Source organism: Mobula hypostoma, chromosome 25, assembly GCF_963921235.1.
Source record: "Mobula hypostoma chromosome 25, sMobHyp1.1, whole genome shotgun sequence".
Classification (NCBI taxonomy): domain Eukaryota; kingdom Metazoa; phylum Chordata; class Chondrichthyes; order Myliobatiformes; family Myliobatidae; genus Mobula; species Mobula hypostoma.
The window spans coordinates 26,270,618-26,285,805 of NC_086121.1; the positions used below are offsets into that span (position 1 = coordinate 26,270,618).

At 44.8% G+C, this 15,188-nt stretch overlaps 1 protein-coding gene across 2 annotated transcripts in view; it reads right to left on the bottom strand.

Moving 5' to 3' along the window:
* The window catches only part of LOC134337808 (forkhead-associated domain-containing protein 1-like), a 144,691-nt gene that overhangs the window by 77,937 nt on the left and 51,566 nt on the right, over positions 1–15,188 (bottom strand). For both annotated transcript variants that reach the window (XM_063033061.1, XM_063033062.1), the window contains 3 exons: positions 10,344–10,450; positions 7,788–7,947; positions 1,969–2,095 (listed from right to left, as the gene is read on the bottom strand). In XM_063033061.1, coding sequence (XP_062889131.1) covers positions 1,969–2,095; positions 7,788–7,947; positions 10,344–10,450 — 394 coding nt within the window. The remainder of the gene's footprint in view (positions 1–1,968; positions 2,096–7,787; positions 7,948–10,343; positions 10,451–15,188) is intronic.

A 15,188-nucleotide genomic window follows, 5' to 3' on the forward strand; every position in this document is an offset into this window, starting at 1 on the left:
CTAAATGGGAAGCAAATTCAGAAATGGTGGAGGGGGCGAGGTTGCAAAGAGACTTAGGAGTCTGACATTGGGATTCCCTAAAGATTAACTTACAGGGTGAGTCAGTGGTACGAAAGGCAAATTCAAAGTTCGCATATAAAAGCAATGATGTAGTGCTGAGGCTTTATAAGGCATTGGTCAGACCACATTTGGAGCAGTTGTGGGCCCCTCAACTAAGGCTGTGCTGACGTTGGAGAGAGTCCAGAGGAGGAGGTTTATGAGAAGGATCCTGGAAATGAAAGAGTTAACATATGAAGAGTGCTTGATAGCTCTGGGCCTAGATAAAGTGGACATGGAGAGAATGTTTCCAATAATGGGAAAGTCTAACACGTATCTGAACAATCTTAGAATAGAAGAATGTCCCTTTAGAACAGAGATGAGGAGGAATTCTTTTAGAGGGTGCTGAATCTGTGGAATTCATTGTGACAAACAGATATGGAAGCCAAGCCATTGGATACATTTAAAGGATACGTTAATAGGTTCTTGATTAATAAGGCTGTCAAAGGTTATGAAGAGAAGGCAGAAGGAATAGGGTTGAGAGAGAAAATAAATCAGCCATGATCAAATGGAAGAACAAAGTCAATGGGCTGAATGGCCTAATTCTAACCCTATGTCTTATGGTCTGCCAACACTCACTGCCAAGGCTGGCAAATGGCCTATAACAGAGTCATAGGAGGAAGCCTAGTCTGTCAGCATATCTCAGTGACTTTGCCTTGACAAGCATCAAAGATAAAGGTAAGGAGCAAAGGCCTGTGCCTGTTTGAATCCGACCTCTGTTGCTGCTGTAGCAGTAAATGATTGGCCTTCCAGGTGTTTGGACAATGTGAAGGAAGGCAAACGTTGTCATCAAGACACCCAAACGGTCTTCATGCAAAAGAAAATTTTAGTCTCACAGCCTCAGAAGCCTACAAATACCCATAACCGCTAGTTGTGCTTTGTCTATAACATGCTTTGTACTTCTTTATTCTCTTTGCCTTCCTCATACCCATTGCCCCATTTCTGAGAAAACCAAGCATTAGCAGTGGCTCTTGAATTTCTAACATCTACTACATGTCCTTCCCAGTTTACCCTATTTATGCACAGCCTGTACATACCAATGGGCATTTGGAAGGCCAGTGGGATGGATTTGCTGGCTACAGCAGGCATCTTCCGACATGTGGGAACACGGTTCGAGGCTGCATTTCTGACTTGCAAAATATTCAGATCATGAACAGTTCACAGGAATGGAAACCTAGCATAACCTGGGTATTATTTGTACTGTAAGGGTGGGAATTTTTTTTCAAATTTGCCCCATTGAATATTTTTATAATACTAAACTTAGCAGGTGTCTTCTTTGACCAGGACACTGCCATTGTATCTTTAACATCCGCCTAAAAAGTAAACAGGATGTATGATTTTGGTTTTAGATATTGCAGCACTCTGGGATGAAGTGTTTCATCTCTTAGGACGAAAAATTGGGTCTGTTTTATTGGAGAAGAGAAGGGTGAGGGGAGATCTGTTGGAGGAGCACAAAATTATGTGAGCCTTAGATAGACAGGAGAGCATTTCCCTTTGGTAGGAGTAACTAAGACCAGAACAACAGGTTTGAAAATAAGTTGTCTGGAGGAGATTTAAGGAAGAATATTTTCATTCCGAGATTGACAGCAATCTGGAAAAATCTGCCTGAGAAGGCAGTGCAGGCAGGTGCCCTCACAGCATGTGAATCTCTAACAAACTAAGTATTTGTAAGAAGGGTTAGTATAAGTAGACAAGATTTATACTTGTGGGTCAGGCGGTATCTATGGAGAGAAATGTTCCGGGTTAGCGTTTCGGGTCAAGACCTTCCACGCAGTCCAAACGTCCTTGAAGCCCTGTCTATCATGACTTGTTTGAAATAACACAGAGAAGATTAAGGATTCGTCAACTAGTTTCTGATGAACTCAGTAATACCTCAGCATGCACGATGTTCTGATGTGGCTGGTTATCTCGTTCACTGAGTTCTTGCTGCAGCTTCCTGCACAGCATCTCCTTCTCCTTCCTTGTAGCCTTCTGCTCTTCTAGCTTCTCCTTGCAGGCCCTAGAAGAAATCATAACATTCAGAAATAAGGAAATTGGTACAGGGATCGGATAATCAATGGCCTATGATAGTGGGTTGTATCTGTATGGCTTTGCAGTGAGCATTACAAATACACAGCGGAGCTAAGGTTGCAAAATAGGTCTCCTCCCACCATCCGTCTCTGCACCGTTATATTAGAGCCTTCAAATGATGACCAGATAATCAGGGGTGTCCAGCAATTAAGTCCATGGAATTACAGCATATTATGACAAAGAAAGGGCCATTCAGCCCATCATGTTTATGCCTACCGAAAATGGGCTTTAACTTTCTCCCTTTTCCCACCTCTTGGTCCACATCCTTGGCAACAGCTCATCCTAGTAGGTTTCATGTGCATCGAGGGCAGTGAATTTCAGAATCTGAGACACAACTGTCCACAGATACTGTCCAGATGAAGAGTCTTGACACGAAACATTAACTGTCCATTTCCCTCCACAGATGCTGCCTGACTCACTGTGTGCCTCCAGCAGTTTGTTTTGTTTTGCTCCAGAACTTGAGAGCACCACCACTCATTAACAGAAATTATTTTTTTTGCCTCGCCTTCCTGCTAATTCTTCCACCAATTACTTAAAGCTATTCATAAACACAGGAGATTCTGCAGATGCTGGAAATCGGGCAGCTCCCTCAAAATGCTGGAGGAACTCAGCAAGAGAGGCAGCATCTATGGAAATGGATAAACTGGTGGAATGAACATTGATTTCTCTAACTTCCAGTAATTTCTCCCCATCCCTCCCTACAACTTCCCCTCCCTGGTTTACCTCCTTCCTTTCCAGTCCTGATGAAGGGTCTCAGCCCGAAATGTCGACTGATTATTCCCCTCCACAGATGCTGCCTGACCCACTGAGCATCTTCAGCAGTTCGATTTTTGCTCCTGAACCCGAAAGCTCTGCCACTCATTAACAAAAAGTACTTTTTCTCTCACCTTCCTTCTAATTCTTCCACCAATTACTTAAAACAATCAACTCCACTGCTAGAAAATAGGATTTGTCTATTTATTTACTTATTACAATAAAGAGGAAGGCCATTTGGCCCAATTAGTTCCAATCTAGCCCTCCGCAGAGTATTTCATCAATCCCATTCTCCATTTCCTGCTGGAGAATGAGCAATAGGTAGCAGAACTACTGCCATATTGCTCATCTTTCCTCAGTCGTATTTTCTTATGACATAGAAAGATGCCACTTGGCTCATTGAGTTCGTGCTGCCTCTCAGAAGGGTTGCACTCCCTCACTTATTTCTCTTCCCAACCACACCACACCAGAGACAACTTAGAGGAGGCAATTCACCTCATGACCAGCATATCATTGGTAGTGGGAGGAAACACGAACACCTAAGGGAAATGAATGCACTCATTGGAGGAACGTGCAGACTCCACACAGATAACGTTAGAAGCCAGGACTGAACCCAGAGCACTGAAGCTATGAGGCATCTGGTCTACTGAGATGTGACCCTCACTTTCCTCTGGTTCCCCATCTCCCTCACTTTATTCCATGGTGCACTGTCCTCTCCTATCAGATCCCTTCTTCTTCAGCCCTTTGCCTCTTCCATCTACCATCTCTTACATCATTCTCTTTGATCCCCTCTGTCCTTCACTCTACATCTTTATTCTGGCTTTTGCCTTCTTCCTTTCCAGACCTGATGTAGGGGCTTGGCCCAAAAATGTCGACTGTTCATTTCCCTCCACAGATGTTTCCTGATCTGGTGAGTTCCTCCTGCATATTGTGTGAGAGGCTTCAAATTTACCTGTGTTGCTCTCTCTCACGCCCACAAACTCCTCCTCAATTCTTGTTGTCACTTATCTACGCAGAGGGGTCAATTACATTAGCCCAATCAACCAAACAGTACATCTCTGGGATAAGGGAAGAGACCAGACTAATCAACAGATACCAATGAGCCAAGGGTGCAAGCTCCAGACCCTCGCTGTTCTCTGCATAACAGTATAGTTTCCACTCTGGAGGTGAGGATCGAACCCAGATCCCTAGAATTGGGAGACAATAACACTAACTACTGTGCTGTAAATCTGTTTACACAATCTCAGTCTCACTTAATTTTACACACTACATTTAAAACTCCCTTCTGTCCTCTTCAACCCTGCTCCTGACCACGATGCTGTCAGGATGTTATTTGGCTCAATTTTTCACCCTTACTCAATGGTCGCTTAGGGTGACCAGAGACTAATGGAAGTTTGTGTATTGCTTTCAATACATTCAATACTATAACTGGGAGTGAGTTTACAGCACATCCATTATTTTTGGTTTGAAGTGCTGACTGGTTAAATGTGGGTGTTTCTGCAATACTGCCACAACTTCCAGTTCCCTCAACCCTCATCATGTTAGTTATTCCTCTCGGCACATCAGGCGGCAACTTTGCCGGGTTTTTTTTGGCACTTTGTCTGTTTTTTATGAGGCTGAGTCGTTAGCTCGATGGAAAGTATTCAAGGAGCCGGCCGGATTCGAACCCAGAACCATCTGCTTTGAAGTCCAGTGCTGATGCCACTACACTACCATGGTGAGTACTAATTAGGTCCTTTCTCTCATTAGTTGGTGAGCCTAAGCCTTCACCCTCTATTTGTTCTCAAAGCCACAGAAAGTCTAAGCACTATAATCGAATAAAGAAATCCTAAAAGTAAAATTTAGCAGCAATTTAAGTGAACTTCAAAAATCAGAGTCAGAATCAGGTTTAATATCACTGGCATAGTTCATGAAACCTATTGTCTTTGTGGCAGTAATGCAATGCAATACATCATAATAGAGAAAAAACTGGGAATGACAGTCAGGATAACATGTATTATCTGCATATGTACACGGATATTGGAGAGCATAAATACTCACTCTCCAATGAAAGATATGAGATAGTTTAATAGTCATTACACAAAGTTTGGGTGGTGCAATATTCTGATGTCTGATGGCAAACATTACAACGGTTCCCATCTGACTGGTGATGGGACAGTGTAACGTTCACTCCCTGAAGGAAATTAAGACCATAAGACATAGGGCTAGAATTAGGCCATTCAGCACATTGATTCTGTTCTGCCCTTTGATCATGGCTGATTTATCTTCTCTCTCAAACCCATTCCTCCTGACTTCTCCTCATAACCTTTGATGGCCTTACTATTCAAGAACCTATCGACGTCTCCTTTAAATATACCCAATGAATTGGCCTCCACAGAAGTCTGTGGCAATGAATTCTACAGATTCACCACCCTCTGGCCAAAGAAATTTCTCATCTCTATTCTAAAAGGACAGCCTTCTATTCTGAGGCTGCGTCCTCTGGGTCTAGACTCCCTCACTATAGGAAACATCCTCTCACCATGCACTAGGATATTGGGAGACAGTGTAACATTTCCTCTCCAATAGATAATGTGAGTTATTACAAAATTCATTCTTCAATGGAAGAGGGAAGATGGTATATTCACTCTCCAATGGATGATGGGAAATGGTGTAACATACAGTTTGCAATGGATGATGGTAGATCGTGTAAACAAACTTCAGAAATACAAACTTACAAAATTATATGAAAACATTACTTTAGAATTAATGACAGGTACAAACAGTGGATTCTCCCTTCCAAATAACTTAATTGTAAAAAGTATGAGGTTGACATTTTTTTCAATTGTTGCTGTCTGTAAAATTCTGAAAAAATACAGAAAGCTTGCCAATCTCCCTTGGCAGTGCTGGTGAAGAGTGGGATGATAAACTGATTACTGAGTTTAATACCATATAACACACATTAAATCATCCTGTTACTAATTAACCTATCTTCCCTTCTAACCACTCAGCCAATACTTGTAATCTACCATTGACTATGAGCGGGTGGGTGGCTGAAACAAATATTGATTGTGTCTTTCAGAATGGAATTAATTTAGGGCGAAATAATCAGGGCTATGGGGAGAATGCTGCTGAACAGGACTAATTGAAGTGCTTTTATAAAAACTGGCATCAGCTTAATGGGCTGAACAAGAATGGACTGAAAATATCCCAATATTTTCACAGTCATTCATTATAATTTATATTCTTGTGGCTTTTAAACTAATAATTGCCACCTTTTTCGATGAAAAATAGCTTTATTTTAATAGACTTGATTAAGCCTGCTTAGTATATATGAAGAAAGTACCATCAACATCCTATAAATGATTACATTATATAAATATATTTAATAAAAAGCATTTAGGCTGAGGAATGTTAAACTAAGCTTTGTACCTTTTGTAAAGTTGTCAGGAGATGTCACATAATTCTCTCACCAATTCATTCTCCACACTTGTGTGTACTGTAGTTCCCACGCTCTGTTACAGACAGCTGGATCCAAATCTCTTCTGCCCACTTAACCCAGCCAGAAACAGCAGACAAATTACCCCAGTTGCGCTCCCAGTGTAAGATGAGCAGCCTTGGTCATCTCATCGCCAGTCAAGGCACCATGCAAGCTGTCTTGTGGCACAAAGACATGGCATCACATAGTCCTGGTAAACCTGGCATTGCTGAACCAGCCAAACTCAGCTGGGTTGTACTCACCGTGCACAACAGATCTTTACTGCGGTACTGCTGTGTATGGGCTGGCTAATTATCAAGCACCTCATCGAAAACTGATTCAGGGGATCATACAGCACAGACAGAGGCTCTTCAGCCCATTTTGTGCCCAACTATAGGAATCCCATTTGCATACATTAGGACCATACTGTCCTATGTCTTGTCAAGTTAAAATGAATGCCTAAATGCTTCTTAAACATAATAATTGCATCTGATTCCACCACCTCTTCTGGCAGCCAGGTATCAATCTCAATATGTCAAAAACTTAACCCTCAAACAGCCCTTTAAAACTTCTTCCTCTTACCTTAAACTGGTTGGGCACAGGAGTACATTCAGCCAGAGACTCATTCCACCGAGATGCAGCACAGAGCGTCATAGGAAGTCATTCCTGCCTGTGGCCATCAGACTTTACAACTCCTCCCTTGGAGGGTCAGACACCCTGAACCAATAGGCTGGTCCTGGACTTATTTCATAATTTACATATTACTATTTAACTATTATGGTTCTATTATTATTTATTATTTATGGTGCAACTGTAAGGAAAACCAATTTCCCCCGGGATCAATAAAGTATGACTATGACTATAACTAAACATATGCCCTCTTATTTGTAATACCCCATGCCATGGGAAAAAAAAATCATCTGACCTTCTACCTTTTCTATGCCCCTCAAGATCTTATATACCTGTACAAGGGCACCCCTCAGCTTCCTTCACTAGGGGTAAAGCAAGCCCTAACTACTCAGTCTCTCCCCATAACTAACCTCCAATCCAATCCAATGCTCTAGGAAGAAAGTGTGATTTTATGTCACTAGGGAGAGGTCACTGTGAAGTGAGTGGACATTCCTTTCATTTCTCTTGAAAGCCAACATTGGTGTCTGAGGTTGCTCACTGGAGACCAGACCTGCTCCCAAGTGACTCAGGTGCTCTTTGTAACTGAGCCTGCAGGACACAAACTAACTTCAGCCCTTGCCAGCTCCCAGATGGATTGTTCAACCTGCTAACTCGTTGCCGTGCTCATCCGCTTCTGGACACGCGGTGCTTCGCTCTTGGCCTGTGTTCTAGATCTCAGACCTGGCACCTGCAACGGACAGGCAAACCTCAAGTCCCACCCTTTGCTCTTTGGTCACTTCCGTACCTCAGCTCTGTGTTTCTGCCTTGGAGTTCTTCATTCTTCTTGTCTACCAGCTGGGACATCTTGGCCAGCTGCTGCCGCAGAGTGCTCAGTTCCAGCGCCTGGCTACGGACCAAACTTCGGTTCTGCTCCAGTTCCACCTTCTGTCTCTCACTCAGCTCTCCTGTGTGCAGGCAATGAACAGGCTGGTCTTAATCAAATGGACACCTTCAGGGAGACTATGAGAGTGGCAAGAGCCACTTGCTGCACTCTTTGCCTACCGTCAACTCTGCGTTAGTATGAGTTGGTTACAGGCTCAGGTCTACATCCAGAAACGGACTCTTCAAGGCAATACTGGGAGCTGGAGGTGCATTTTAAAGGAAGACCCTGTCAGCCTAACCACTCAAGGCCCTGTGACACCATTTCTAGAATGAAAGAAACTTCAGGTGAGAGGACGAGAGCTCAAAGGAGAAGTGACAGCCGAGTTTTGTTTTACACAGAGAGTGGCAGATGTCCAGAATGGGCTGCCCTGGGTGGTGGTAGACACAGGTATAACAGAGGCTCTTGGATTGGAACATGAATGGAGAGATAGGGACCATGTGCGGAGGGAAGGGATTTGGTGTCATTAGCTTAATTAGTTCTATACTACATTGTGGGCCGAAGGGCGTGTTTCTTTGCTGTACTGTTCAACATTCTATGTCTTATCCAATAATTCACTCCCCAACCATCACCACCACGTGGGACAATTCTGTGGGGTCTTCCTGTGCTCAGACTGGCTCCAGTCACGTGAACGTCATTTACCTTGGGGCGGGCAGAAGGCTGTGTGGTGGAGGAAACGTAGAAACGAAAGAGAACCACACGAAGAATCCTGGGTGGCTGCAGTTTTATAACCAGTTTATTTGAAACATTAAAAGCATTTATGTTGCTGCTGGCTATGTTTACATTGACTCATACTTCAGGATCAGGGGTGATTTGTGCCCCACCATTAACGTACACCTCTGGTGTTTGCTCTATGCCTTCTGAAAATGTAAATCACGTCACACATTGTCAACACGAATTTAAACAGAGCAAAGATGTAGGGATGGACTGGAGCATTAAATCAGCACTGGACCCTCCAACGAGGTTGGGGAGCAAATGGAATTTGTTAATAAAGGATTTGAGCCTTTTTAAACACATTTATGGACAGTCAAAGCAGAATTTAGATTATATATTACTACAGATCCTGCAACAGACCAAAAATCTTGGAAATTGGCGGCTGAAGTCTGTCAGCCACTGGTATGAAACAGAACAAAGGAAATAGCATGTTTGGGGAAAGGAGAGTGAAAAGATAGCAAGAGAAATGAAGGGGGGAGGGAGAGGGTGAGAGGATGAGAGGGGAGGGGGAGAGAGATGGAGGGAAACGGAGGGGGAGGGAGAGGGAAGGGAGAGGGAGAGGGAGAGGGGGAGGGGAGGGGGAGTGGGGAGAGGGGAGGGGGAGGGGGAGGGGAGAGGGGAGAGGGGAGAGGGAGAGGGAGAGGGAGAGGGAGAGGAGAGGGGGAGGGGGAGGGGGAGAGGGGGAGGGAGAGGGAGAGGGAGAGGGAGAGGGAGAGGGAGAGGGAGAGGGGGAGAGGGGAGAGGGAGAAACGGAGAAAGGGTGTGTGTGAGTGAGCTTATGCAAATACAAGTGAGAGCAGAAGAGAATGGGAGAGACAATGAGAGGGAAGGATTATAAAGGAATACTTTGTCAAGTTATGGCTCTATTCAATGGTTTAAACTTCATACCCACTTATCTTGATCATCAGTACTTATTGCCCACCATTAATTTCTCTTGAGAGGATGGTGGTTTGTTACCCTGTTAAATTGCCATGGATATTGTTGTGAAGATGCTCACAGATGGGTTTCCAGAACTTTGCTGTTTTGGGATTTGTGTTAAGATGGTCTCTGATATGAGCATCATGTTATTGAGGAACAATCAACTCCCTGCCTTTGTCCTGGACTCTGTTACCTTGTGTTCAATGTTGTTGCAGCTGTTGCCATCAGAACTGGGAGGAAGGGAACTCCATCGCACGTCTGAGTAGTCATTTCTAAAGCTGAAAATCCTTTGGAGAGTCATGTAGCAAACCACCTACTGAATATCTAGCCTCGGGCCTGCTTCAGAGGCCATGGTATGGCCCAAAGCCCCCAGGCCTTTCCCTTCCACAGATGCTGCAAAACCTGCTGAGTTCCTCCAGCAGATTGCTGGCTCAGATTCCAGCATCTGGTTTTTATTGAGTCACCCATGGCAGGTATGTGGTTTATTCTGAGTTTCTATTCAGTGATGACTCTCAGGATGTGGGTGGGTGAGAGTTCAGCAGATTATCAGGAAGCAGTGACTACCTTCTCTCCTATTGGAAATGTTTGTTAGCCACTTCCATTTGCATCGGTTGAAGGCTGAGTGAGAACCCACAATTAGTGAGGCTGTAACATCCTACAGAGACTCTGGTGGCCGTCTCGTGGGGCTGAATGGTCCACCAATCCCATGAGTTTGTTGGACAATTTTAGGCAGCGAATAGCACTATCAAACGTCCTCCCAGGAACGGACACTCAACGGAGGGAGCCTACCTGCCAGGTCAGACATCTTGGCGTTTGCACCAGCCAGATCCCTTCTCAATCCCACGATAACATCCTGCTGGGCCAGGATCTGCAGCCGAGTCTCCGCTAGCTCTTTTCTGAAGGGGGCATAAAACACCGGAAAAGAATTAGATTTTTAAAAAACGGCAACATTTGATCAAATAGCAAAATGAAACTATGCTGTTCATAGAAAATGGTGCAGAACCAGATGAATACTAATTTGAAATGAATCTTCTAAATGCCGTGCTCTGACGTACTGCTGGTGGTGCTGGCCTCTGGGTAGCACTAGTCTCTTCCACGGTAATATGGTCTGGCAGCCAGTGGAAATTTTCTTTATCCATTATGCTGGGAACACCAGCAGCTCTGTGGAATATCACAGGGACACAGAGTAAGAGCTCTACTCGTCTGTACAAATAGCTGCAGTGACTGATGGATACACTGCCCTGCTCAGAATAAGAAATCTACCAACATGCACAGCGATGGTTAGGCAGAAAGGTGAGCTCATCAGCAGCAGGGTAATTCAGTGTGCATTATGTGGTACTGAACTCCATCGCTCAGTAATCAGCTTGTCATCCAACTCTTCATGGGCACTCCCAGGGGTGATTTGCGATCCCTTCACCTCCAGGCATCCAGTGATCTTACTCACTGCATGTCAGGTGATCTGATCCGCTGCACCCAGAGGAGCAGTCTTACAGTGGGGGAGTCCAAGGCCAGCCTCAGAGCAGAGCGACGTCCATTTACTTTACTTTATACTTTATTGTCGCCAAACAATTGATACTAGAATGTACAATCATCACAGCGATATTTGATTCTGCGCTTCCCGCTCCCTGGATTACAAATCGATACTAAATATTAATAATTTAAATTATAAATCATAAATAGAAAATAGAAAAATGGAAAGTAAGGTAGTGCAAAAAATGGAGGAAAATGGAGAATGGAGATAAGGAATTTCTTTAGCCAAAAGGTGGTGAATCTGTGGAATTTGTTGCCACAGGCGGCTGTGGGGGCCAAGTCATTGGGTATATTTAAGGCAGAGGTTGAAAGATTCATGATTAGTCAGGGCATGAAGGGATACGGGGAGAAGGCAGCAGATTGGGGCTGAGAGGGAAAATGATGAAATGGTGGAGCAGACTCGATGGGCCAAGTGGCTTCATGTTGCACCTCTATCTTACGGACATGATCCATTCAGCTGCATGCAGTGAGTGACACCTGTATGAACCCAGCTCTGCACACACCCGTGTCGAGTGAGTGGCTGTTCCTGGGTTCTCACTCTGAAACAGACACCAAGTGTTGCTGGAAGATTATCAGCTTGGTAAAGGTGACCTGCCTGGAACTTCTTGGTCTTCCCACACAGCAAGATGTCTGTAAGGGAACACTGCCAATAGGCTCGCTCCAGGCTGCAGGAGTACCTGCGAAGGGATACACTGACGCTTGGTGCAGCCTAAGCAAAGGCTCTGTGGGGAATTACCACAGAATAGCCTTCTGCCGCTATATGACACGCAGGGACTGAGTTGGGTGAGAGAAGCCCCTCAACCTAGAAATGGTGTATCACCCTAGGGGCTCACATGAGCGTTGTTGCTCCTTTCCGCGTCTTCTGCATTTGAGGGGCTTCCCTCACCCACCTCAGCCCCTGCATGTCATACAGGGAGCGGAAGAAGCCTATACTGTGGTACTTCCTCCACAGAGCCTTGGATACACCAGAGGAGCAAAGAGCATTGGGCAACAACCTTGCCGCTCCTTCAGCGCTTTTGTCTGCGTTACAAGGCCAGTTGCTAGCTCGACGCTCAACCCTGCACGGATGGAAAGTGTGTAAGGAGTAGGCTGGATTCGAACCCAGGACCACTCGCCTCAAAGTCTGGTGCCATCACCACTACACCACCGGCCCGCAGTGACTATGGAGCTATGCTTTAAAATAGAAGTGTTAACACAACTGAATGCATTGCCCATATGACACTGAGAACGTAAAATTATTTTTTTCTGCTCTGTATTTATTCCCTTGTATATATTACGAATTTAAAAAAAAATCTTGGAAGAACATTACACACACCTGTACAGCCACAGACCTGCTCATTTATCAACTGATTGAAAATGCCACCAGCAAACCTATTTAGCACCAATAACTAACCACAGAAACCCAGGAGGGAAATCTGTAACTTGGTTCTTACTGCTCTATCCGGAAAGGGTTCTTCATAAACTGAACCCAACTAGAAAATGACCAGACAGTACAGAAAAAAAACTGCCAGACCTCATAGATCAAAACTGAAATCAATTGTCAATAATCACCGAAAATGGGATGTGAGATCGTTGGTCAGGATCACTCGGGTAGACGATTTCCAGAATTATACCCATGCTTTCTCTTAGCAAGTGGGCTGAGGTATTGAGAAAGGCAATACATTCAATTATGGGATCCCAAAAACTCAGGAACTAATGAGAAAGTCATCAACAGCAGTCTGGGGAGAGCCTGAATTAAAAAAAAGACAAATCAGTACCATTGATGCTAAACACCAGTTTCTGCAGACTAATGTTTGTTCCTGTGGGAATCACCTGGAGGAAATTCCTGGAATACACCTGCTACATGCTCCACTACTCATCAGCTGATTGAGCAATTCCTGAAATTCATCTACACTACAGAAACTCCGACATACATCCAGGATACCAGTTCACGCCGATCTTCACCGCCATTTTGTGCCACATGGCTTCCAGATCCGTTTTCAAGCTTCTCGATTCGGGCCCTCCGAGGACCCCAGGTACTGACTGCTTCTCCCGCTGTGTTCTACCCGGTGCCTGGTGCCCCTGTCCCAGTCGCTGCCACAACTCCGGGATTCCCTCTCCGCCGCCTGCAATGAACCTGTCTGATACTTCATCCTCTGCCGGATCCGCGCTTTCAATCGCTGGTTCTTCGCCGCTCTCACGTCCAACAAGGATCGCCCGTCTGCAGACTGCAGAACCTGCCGTCTCCAATGTCGGCAGCCACAGACGTCCCCAGACCACGATCCCCACTGCCGACCTCTATGCCAGCCGATGCCAGTCCCGTTGAAGGGTGTCGGCCTGAAACGTCCACCGTTTACTCTTGTCCGTAGATGCTGCCAGGCCTGCAGAACTCTCCAGCATTTAGCATGCCATGCCAAAAGAGATGGGGCCCACGCTCAGTTTCAGATCGGGACTGAGAAATGCAGATCACATAAAGCCTCATACTTCAGCTCCATTCTCACCAACAAACAGCTTGAGGGAGAGGTCTGAAGGAACAATTTGTCATCTGTGCTTCTTTTCTTTATTCTGGTCTTGTGTTTATCCAAGGGAATTCATCAAAATTCAGAGCAAAATTAAAATCCAACACTTTATACGTTTACAGCAACACGTTCTCAGCATCATTGTGCAAACAGTGGCCAATTAGCAGATTGTTTATCCTTCCACTGTTCAGGAGGGATTAAAATAAAATGCTTGGGATCCATGTTAATACTGTAGCCTTCTTCTGCAGTCTCGGTTGATAATCGGTCTGTGGTAACAATGTAATAACAAGCCTCTTGTTCTCACTGGGGTAGGCGACACTAATTGCTGGAATGATACATTTTCTTTAGCAAAGACCCAGTGTCAGCAACAGCTTTCCGATCAAATATGGTGCAGATTATAGATAAAGCGAATATTCTGCTTCATTAACCCGCCAAAGGGTGAGGGAGACACAGAAGCACAGCTAGTAGCGATGTTGCCTCAGTAACCTGTGTTCAATCCCGATTTCTACCACCATCTGGGTGAAGTCTGGATGTTCTCCCTGTGGGTGGGCTTCCTCTCACACGTGCAGGTTTGTAGGTTGATTGACATCTGTCAATCTTCCCTATTGGGGATAAGTGATCAAACATGGGAGGCGAGTGGGTACTGATGGGAACACGGGGAGAGTGAAAAAGATGGGATTAGAACTAAAAAGAACTAATCCTTCTTATTCTGGCTTCTGTCCCTTTCTTTTCCAGTCCTGACGAAGGGTCTCGGACTGAAACATTGACTGTTTATTCCCCTCTGCAGATGCTGCCTGACCTGCTGAGTTCCTCCAGCCTTTTGTGTGTGTTGTACTACGTTAAAACTGGCCCAGTTTAAAAACTGCTAGCTGAATGCTAAGCCTCACTTGAGGTGTTAGCCTGCCTTTTATTTTTCAAAGTAACACACACACAATGCTGGAGTAACTCAACAAGCAAAGCGGAATCTATGGAGCGGAATAAACAGTCAACATTTTGGTTTTTATCTTTCAAATATATGTTGATCTGCCAACTATTTTCTGCACCTCCTGTTATGTTTGCATTTTAAGAGAATTCTTCAGTTTACGGGAAGACTGAGGTGAATTTTCCCAGAATTAGTAACTTTTCAACAAAATCCAGCGATTTGCCTTCTTTCCCATAATTCCCAATTTCATCCTTTCCCTCCTCTGTACTTTCCCTTCTCATCCCAGTCCAGTATTTGTATTCTCTGCCCCTATCCAAACATTCCCCAGCCCTCTCTCCTGCTTAACACTTCTCCTGTCTCATGCCCCCCTTCACTGCCTCTGATACCTGCCTACAGCTGTGAGCCATCTGCAGACTGCAGCACTGCCCTCCCGTGGCAGAAAGCAATGCAGCGAAGCCGTTCCCCCTGCCCTTTCCCAACAACAGCAGCTAGCGATGAGCACTTGTGAAGCAGCGATTGGTCCATCTATAGTTGCAAATCTAATGGGACAAAAACCCAGCTGAGATTTATTTAAGTCAGCCTGTGGGACAACTTGGTAAGTTATCAATTTGTTGGTAGCACAATCGCAAAAAGACTAAACTCCTGTAATCCATCGAATCTATCCTCACGGTGGGTAGCTTCAGG